The sequence below is a fragment of the Tursiops truncatus genome, chromosome 17 (genome assembly GCF_011762595.2).
Source record: "Tursiops truncatus isolate mTurTru1 chromosome 17, mTurTru1.mat.Y, whole genome shotgun sequence".
Taxonomy (NCBI): domain Eukaryota; kingdom Metazoa; phylum Chordata; class Mammalia; order Artiodactyla; family Delphinidae; genus Tursiops; species Tursiops truncatus.
The window spans coordinates 62,427,119-62,436,233 of record NC_047050.1 but is presented as its reverse complement, the minus strand read 5'-3'; the positions used below and the strand labels follow the sequence as shown (position 1 = coordinate 62,436,233).

The 9,115-nt window shown below is 38.5% G+C and overlaps 1 protein-coding gene across 8 annotated transcripts in view; it reads right to left on the bottom strand.

The window, feature by feature from the left end:
* Positions 1–9,115, bottom strand: part of TBC1D31 (TBC1 domain family member 31) — a 61,553-nt gene that overhangs the window by 7,107 nt on the left and 45,331 nt on the right. For 4 of the 8 annotated variants that reach the window (XM_033842845.2, XM_033842843.2, XM_073794712.1 and 1 more), the window contains 5 exons: positions 7,747–7,839; positions 5,684–5,746; positions 5,025–5,165; positions 3,710–3,904; positions 2,761–2,884 (listed from right to left, as the gene is read on the bottom strand). In XM_033842845.2, coding sequence (XP_033698736.1) covers positions 2,761–2,884; positions 3,710–3,904; positions 5,025–5,165; positions 5,684–5,746; positions 7,747–7,839 — 616 coding nt within the window. The remainder of the gene's footprint in view (positions 1–2,760; positions 2,885–3,709; positions 3,905–5,024; positions 5,166–5,683; positions 5,747–7,746; positions 7,840–9,115) is intronic. The other 4 variants (XM_033842844.2, XM_073794713.1, XM_073794711.1 and 1 more) reach the window with 2 other exon arrangements.

Here is a 9,115-nt window from a genome sequence, read left to right as displayed (position 1 = left end):
CCTTTTTATCACTAAATAAGATTCCATTGTGTGGCTATACCATGTTTTGTTTATCCACTCCTCATTTGATGGGTATTTGCGTTGTTTCTACTTTTGGGCTATTATGAATAATGATGCTGTGAGCATTCAATGTACAAGTTTTTGTAGGGATATGTTTTCAGTTCTCTTGGGTATATACCTAGGAGTGGAACTGCTGGGTCATACAGTCTCTCTACATTTAACCTTTTGAGGAACTGCCAGACTGTTTCCCAAAGTGGCTGTACCACGTCACATTCCCACCAGCACTGTTCCAATTCCTCTGATCCTTGCCCTCACTTGTTAATGGATTACATCCATGCTACTGATCATGAAGTTGTATCTCACTGTATATATATTTTTAATTTGAATGTTTTCTCATGTGGTTTTGATTTGTATTTCCCTAATGACTAATTTAAGCTGAACATCTTTTCATACGTGTATTGGTCATTGTATATCTTCTCTGGAGAACTGTCTGTTCAAATCCTTTGCCCATTAAAAATCTGGACTAATATTTTATAAGACATCACTCGCTATTCAGTTTAAGTTTATGGGCCTAGGATTTTAGAAGCAGTGAGGGTCACCCACATTGTCCAGAAGGTTCTATTTTTTGGGAAACAATAAGAATTCCCCCCCATTGCTAATAAAGATTGACACTAGGCACAAATGTAAATAAATGATCTGTCGTGGGCACACTCACCTGCTTCCTACTTCCTACTTCCTGGTGCCTCGCTTCTAGGCTCTGAGTGACAAACCAATGCGGAGCACTTGCAGTCAACATGCCGTTTTCCTAATTATAGCTGATTATCCTCCAGTTTTAGGATTAAGTGACGCTGATTATCCTCCAGTTTTAGGATTAAGTGACACGGATTTAATCTATACACCCTGATTAAGGCGATGATCAAATCCTTACACATTTGCCTTTTGAAAAATGAATGATTATTAACCAAACTATCTCTCATTGGTGAAATTTTGGAACGTCAAAAAAGCGTAGGTGGCCTGGGAGGAAGGCACCCTGGAGGCGGAAGGGCCACATGTAGGAAGACTACGGACGCAGGGAGCTTTTTGCAGTCTCTTTCCTTTTCCATTTCTAAATTCGTAGGTTCTCCAAGTCTCAAATTTCTTTTCTTTCTAATGCTGGGGTAAGTGTGACAGGGTTAGGGAGAAGTGGCAGCTCCAGTGGTTTGTGTCTTTTAATTTGTGACATTCTGCTCCCCACTTCCCCCGAGGGCTCCGGGCGCTATTTGGGACCTAAACCCAAAGGCGTGAGAGGTGATGAGGGGTTTCAAAAGCAGCCTAATTAAATCTAACCTCTATTTTTGCTTTTCAATCTGTGCACTACAAAAGTAATGACAAAGGTAAGGCACAGAGCAGCATTAGTCGTAAAAGCCCAAAAGCGGACACAACCCAAATGTCTATCAATTGATGAGTGGATAAATAAAATGTGGAATACTCATACAATGGAATATTATTCTGCATTAAAAAGGAGTGAAGTACTGATCATGGTTGAACCTCAAAACATTATGCTAGTGAAAGAAGTCAGACACAAAGGACCATGCAGCATATGATTCCATGTATATGAAATTTCCTGAATAGGCACATCTCCAGAAACGGGTAGGTTAGTGGTTGCCAAGGGCTGGGGGGAGTAGCAGGAAATGAGGACTGACTGCAAATGGCCATGGGGTGTATTTGGGGCTGTGAAAATGTTCTAAAATCGATCGTGGTGATGGCTGCACAACTCTGAATATATTTTTTAATATATGGTAATATAATATATGGTAATACAATACTGTTGAATTGTACATTTTTAATAGGTGAATGGTATGGCATGTGAATTACACATCAGTAAGGCTGTTATTTTAAAAAGTAATACATAAACATTTTATAAAAGACTGAAACAATACAAGATATAGTAAGACAGAAGTTCCCTGTAAAGGTACTCTATTTTAGAATTTTAACTTTATTATTATTATTATTTTGGCCGTGCCATGGGGCTTGTGGGATCTTAGTTCCCCAACCAGGGATTGAACCCGGACCACGGCAGTGAAAGCGCTGAGTCCTAACCACTGGATTGCCAGGGAATTTCCAAGAATTTTAAATTAAAAGTTTGATTTTTCATGGAATGCCACTGGTAAGCCTTGCACCAAAAACTAATGTTTGATTAGATCCTATAATAAGTTTCCTTGTGTTACTTTAATAAACTGTTGTTCTGAGGACCAGCTATTGGCAAAGCACACATTTTTACTAAAATTAACTAGAAATAGCACTTTGGGAACAAATCATAGTCTAGTACATTAACGGGATGCCAAGGACCGTGGAATAAAACAATTCTACAGGATGGCTGAGAAGTTTTTCTTAATTGGAGCTTTTTTTTTTTTTGCAGTAAGTGGGCCTCTCACTGTTGTGGCCTCTCCCGCTGCGGAGCACAGGCTCTGGACGCGCAGGCCCAGTGGCCATGGCTCACGGGCCCAGCCGCTCCGCGGCATGTGGGATCTTCCCGGACCGGGGCACAAACCCGTGTCCCCTGCATCGGCAGGCAGACTCTCAACCACTGCGCCACCAGGGAAGCCCGCTTTTTTTTTTTTTTAAACAGCCCCACCTCCTCATCCCACCCTTTTAACTGAGCAATAACTTGACTAAAAGTGCCAAAATACATCTCAGGGATTTATCCATGATGAGAGACCACAGTAAATGAATGAAGGTGTTAACACCACAAAGGGAGAGAGAAGCATTCGCGATGCTCACCTCTATGACATGGATGTTGAGCGTGTATCTCATTCTCCAGGAACCACCTTCTAGAGGCATCTGAAGGAGCAGCAGCTTTCTTTTCTGATTTCAAATGAAAGTCCTGTTCTTCAGCTTCCTCCCACTAAATACAAATAAATGAAAAAAAAAATCACATAAATTTGTGCTAATGCAAGTTCCTACAGTGAAGTAGCCCCTTTTGTCTCCTCTACTTTATATTTCCAAGGCACGTAGGATTTATTTGATATTAGGGAATCTGGGTGCCTGTCTTGGCTCAAGGCTGTTGAAGAACCTTGAAAGCAGAGGCACTTCTGACGTCCCTACTATTCAATTCCTCAGAGTGCCATACGGGTCCCAACTGTCACTGAAATAATTCATTTCAATACATTTCAGATCTCAAACCTTATGGGATTGAGTTTTTAAAATTAATGGATGGAAAGGTATCCATGAGAATGAAAGACATGCTCCAGGAAATAGTGCAGAAAGGTTGAAGGGGGCAGTTTTTCTGATGACCTTGGAGCCAGGATACCAACCGTGGACTGCCCACCTCCAGACTTTTCATGTGAAAAAGAAAAATACTTCTATCTTGCTTATAGTTACTGTTATTTTGGTTTTTGTTACTAATAGCTACATATAATTCCTAACTGTTCAAAGTCTTTTACGTTGCTAGTATAAAAAATTAGGTAAATTAAAGTAGTGATATTATACAATCAGCTAGAACAAATCCACGAGGTTGGGAAGTTGAGACACTAATGTAACTGAGAAAGACACTTAGTCATTCTTAGGTGGCATCAACATTGGACTTCTCTGAGCTCTACGTATTAAAATTAGATCATCTTTAAGATCGTTTCAAACACGCATTATGTGGTTTGATGCTATTGCCGTTTGATTATGTACTATTTCAAGATTTAAATGATTAATAACAAGAAGTTTATAACACCATTCTTACCTTTTTAGCTTCCCCCTCCATCACTGCATTTAATACTTCCATTTCTTTCTTTCTGTTTTTCCGAAGCAGTTTGGCTACTTCCTGGTAACATTCATTTCGGTGTAGATCATTGCATCTTTGTTTATGTAAAGCTTGAATTCGCCAGTCAGTATTTAGACATGCTTGTTCAGCTTTTGCCAAATTTTCTTCAATTAACTAAGAACAATTTGTAAATTTCAGAAACAAGTTTAGACTACATAAAATACGGTATGTCCATTCAACGTATCCAAGTGTCCAGGACAGATGTTCACAACCCTGGTTGCATATTAGAATCACCTCAGTGTTTAAAACAAACTGATGTCCAGGCTCCACCACGTGTTTAAAACAAACTGATGTCCAGGCTCCACCACAAACCAACTAAATCAATCTCTTTATCAGCTGGATATTGGTACTTCTAGAAAGCTCTTCAAGTGGTTCTAATGTATAGCCAAGGTTGAGAACTTCTAGGCTAAGGGATGGGTGGAATTAAACAATTCCTATGTTTCAGTCCTTTGAAAAGGAGTCAGAAGAACCTATTTTTACAGACTGGACAAAAAAGCCTATAAGGACAAAAAAGGGGGGAGGGGATATTCTGGTGGGGGAAGCCAAGGGACAGAACAGAAGGTAGGGAAATCTTACACCATTCCTGGCTTTTGGAACAGGGCCAGGCCCTGCCACAGACCCACTTACCATTTCGTTAAAGGGATAATTGACAAAGTTCTATGCTGAAGCCCTCAAATTCTATTTCCATTCATTTAAGCCAGCATTTCTGAAAGGATACTCTGCAAGAAATTCTATAAGATAAGTTTAAGAAACTTTCTTAAAGATTCACAATGTGCCATATCCTCAAACCTGGCATGGAAATACCTAACTTTAAGACAGCGTTTTCAATACGTGTCATCCCCATTTTATTTAATACTAGTTATTGATATTCTACAGAATACACTTTGGAAACGCTGGCTTATATACCAGGCAGAGACCTGATGTTTTGCAACTAATCCACTCAGGGATAATTTCGGAGACTTAACAATGGAGGGCACTAAAAGTTATAAAGTTATTCCCTATGTATTTTCTTCCAAGTCTTGAAATTCTCTAAGAGTATAAAAGACACATGTATATGGCTGTCAGTGAAGTAAGTAGCCTCTAAATAAAATAATGTGAATTTCTAGGAACTGTGATAACTGAAGCAAAGAAACACATTAACTTTATAGAGTTCATTATTAAATTCCTTCTTTTAAAAGAATGGCAGATGGGAATTCCTCCTTCTATAGATACACTAAATTCATCATATTTTTACCTTCTGAGTGTTTTGGTTCTGAGTTTGATCTGTTCCTATCGGTCTATGAAACATGTGATCTTCAAGATCCACTTTTCGTTTATTGGCGTCTGCATCTTCTCTCATTTCTTTTGCAATAGCTTCTTGATTTCTAGTGAGATTCTGTTAAAGAAATCATTTTAAAAAAATCACCAATCCATAAAATAATGATGTTAGAACACAAAAACGTCTTTGCTCTTTTTCAGAATACCAAAACTGTAATCATCTAATTTTCAAAGTAAAGCAAACAGTGGTGACATCAGTGGAAGTAAGAGTAAGGACATCTGAAAATTCTCTCATCTATAAAAGCACTGAGATCACTGGCAAAACAAACTTTTTTCAGAACTCTGGAAATAAACTGAAGGCTTACAGCAATCTGGGGAGCATTTATTCATAAAAATGGCTGAATCTTAGTAAGAAAGACGAACTTTGTGGCATTTTAAACTTGCATTATTCCTATTCCTATTCCAGCCACCCCTAAGCTCTGCCATTAGCTTGGAAAATCATTAGCCTGGCAGCCAATGGAGGGGACAAAATGGAGTTGAGGTCCTTGTAACTCCCATTCCCAGAGAACTGTCACCATCTGACTTGGAAGACCCCACTTTCAAGGCTGTTTTTATTTGACCTGACTCATAACTCACCTGTAGCCTTTTCCCTGGGGATGTCTGCTGAAAACCATCAGGGGAAACTGTTGAACGTCGTGACTGTCCAAGGCAGTGGGTCACAGAGCAAACAACAGGCCAATCAAAAAGCTTTGTAGGAAAAGCTGGGGAATCAGATACCTATAGGGGGCTCTGAAATGCTCCAACAGATTCCAGGGACTTCAGAAGGCCGTGTGCATGTGTACAATGTGCGCGTGCCAAGGGCTGTGTGAATGCTCAGACCTGAGAAGGTCCTAAGCGCTCAGCTCTGGTGAACTGAGGTTTTGCAAAATCAGGAAGTGAAATCTAAGAGAGTTGTAAACTATCTAACTTGAGTGTTGAAAGTGTGCCCGAAAATGATGCACACGGTGCCTCTCGGCAAAGACTAGAGGCTTTCTGGTTCAAGGGATCTAAGGAAATCTGTCTAGTCACCAGGCTACCTGAGTAGAGACTTCAGTGGCTACGCATGACAAAGAATACTTTACAGAATAATTCAGAAAAGTCACTAAGCAAAGAAACAACAAGAAACCCTTAGGAGAGACAAGAATGTGATTTCCAGAAACGTCCTCTTACTTAAAATAGCTAGTTTTCAACAAAAAATTACACGATATAACAAAAACCAAGAAAGTATGGCCCTACATGCTTTAAACAGACATTAACCACATGATCTCCAAAGAAGATATAAAAAGAAGATATAAAAGAAGATATAAAACGGACAATGAACATATGAAAAGGTGCTTGATATTAGTCACCAGGTAAACAACAAATGCTAATTGAGGAACATTCTACAATCTACCTGGCCTATATACTTCAAAAGTGTAAGTGTCATAAAATATAAAGACAAGACTCAGGAGTGGTTCCAACTGAGAGGAGAATAGAGAGACATGACAACTGAAACAAATGGAGTAGCTTAGATTTTCTTTTGCTATAAAAGACATGTTTAGGACAACTGATAAGATGTGAATACGGGTTATACAACAGATAATAATATGTTAATGTGCTGATTTTGATCACTGTACCGCGATTATGTAATAAGGATTCCTTGTAGAAAATATACAATGAAGTATTCAGGGGTAAAAGAGCATAATGTCTGCAACTCAAACAGCTCAGGAAAAAAAACGTGTGTGTGTATAGACAGAAAGAGAAGGATAATGCAAACTTAGCAAAATGTTAATATTTGAGAATCTGAGAGAAAAACACTTTGAAATTTTTAGTATTTTCTTGCAAAATTTCTGTTAATTCTGAAATCATGCCCCCGGTGCCACCACTCCACCTCCCCCGCAGAAAAGATAGTAAAAAATAACCTCAAGCTTAGTTCAAATGAATGAATTGTAATTCAGAATCATAGGAGACTCAGTGTAAATTCCTGGGGCTCAGATTTAGAAAAAGTTCAGTGTAGAAACTTAAAGTGTTGTAGTTATGAACGGTGCTATGTTTATATCTCATTTAATGTGAGCAACAAACAATCATATGCACGTTACCTGTTACGTATTTGTAGTTATCGCTAATTTCAAACTCAGTCTGACTTTAAGAGGACTGAAGGAAGTGAAAACGTGGTTTCAACATTAAATAAATGAGTAACATAATGCTTTTCCCCAACAAAAAATATCTACAGCAGTGAGAAAGTTTCCAGTGTCTTGGAAACTGAATTATACGTGCTAAAGTAGGTCCTTGCTGATTTGATTCCAGAAGCTTCAAATTTCGAGTGCTTTACAGCTCGTACCTGACTTACCTGGTAGGATCCTTGTGAAGTACTGGGTTAATTTTGCAGTCACTGTTACACAGATATGAGGAAACTTAGGAAGTTAGTAAAAGATCCTGAGGCAAAATCTGGGGCTTACATCTGGTGCTTCAGACACTAGACTAAGTTGTTAAGAGAAACATGAATTAAAGAATTACAACAAACTGTGCGTTCAGACATTCTGGCTACCTTACAATCCTGGATAACACTATACTCTTCTTGAAAAAAAAATAAAATGAACATTAAAAAACCTTGAATAAACTGTCTAAAAAGAGTTCGTACAAACTCTGCTTTTCTTCTATTGGAAGTTGTTGATTTCTACCTTCTCGTGAAGGCTCTTTTGTGATCCGAGTTCCAGACGTCTCACGTCTAGGTCTTTGGCTGTGGCAACAATGTCTCGATCTCTCATACGTACCTACGGCCAAATAACAGACTGTCAATACCAAAAACAATTTACATAAATATTTTTTGTTTAATAGATGAAGTAATCTTGTGATATGAACAACCCGCTAAATGCATTTAAAATAAGAGGTATTGGGTTTTTGAAACGAGAGTAATTGCCAATCTATTAACATTCACTGTGGAATCTAGAAATAACGTCTGAGTTAAAGTTAAGCATAATTTTCTAAAAAAGAAAACACAATTACCATATGCTCATCTGCCCAGACTGGGAGAACAGATGGCAGCTCTTTCCATATTACATTAGCCATATTATGAGTTAGAAAAACTTGAGCAATTTCAATTCACAGTGGATAAAAATATAAAATGTTTAATCTTATTCGATATAACATTTATTTAATGTTCTTTTTGATTAAACTTCTATACTTTTCTAAATTCGGTTTGGCAACTAGTAATTTCAAGTTAAAATTTACTGTGGACTGTTCAGCCTGTATGTGCCCTGCTTGGACTTAGCCAATTTAAAGTTCACCTTTCTCGAAATCTGATTCCTTGGGAGCTTTTCAGTCCTATACACTAGAGGATTTGGATCAGGAACTCTTTAGATAGAGACTCCTGGGAACTGTCTTAAATACTTGGCTGCCTAAAATGCTCATCCTTTAGGAGTGAGAATAACATGATATGTGTTTCAGAACAAAACAAAACAAACTATAACCCATGAGGCATCTAACCTAATCATTTCATCCAACCAGTAAACGGTTAATGATTGCATGACTACTTACACGCATAAGGCAAAGTGTTAGATATTGTAGACAAACTATCGAATACATATAACCAGAGAAACAAACAGTAAAAATGAGAGTATAGTGGGATGTGCAAGGACATGCATCCAAGGAGTAAAAAAACCACGGACGGAAAACCAGTTCACCTTAAAGAGGTTCCTGAGAAAGCAGTTAGCTCAGAGGTAGGGAGACTTGAGTTGATGAGGCAAGAGTAGTTGTAATGCTAAGAGGTGGAGGAGACGTTTGGCATAGCAAATAATGCTTTTTAGGAATTTCAATTACAGAAGCTCTTTTGCTCATGAATTTTCAGAGATACAAACAGCTATGTACCAGAGCAAAACAGATCAACTTTGCTTGCTACTAACAGATGTCTGTGTCACTTGTACGTGTCACTTTGGACTCAAGCTGCCTTTCCTGCTGGTGCCTGAACGGTGAGTAGAGAAGCTTCTGCTATTTAGCAGGGTCAGAGCTCACTATCAGACCAGGGAGATGGAAGGGCAGGAGGCTGGAATG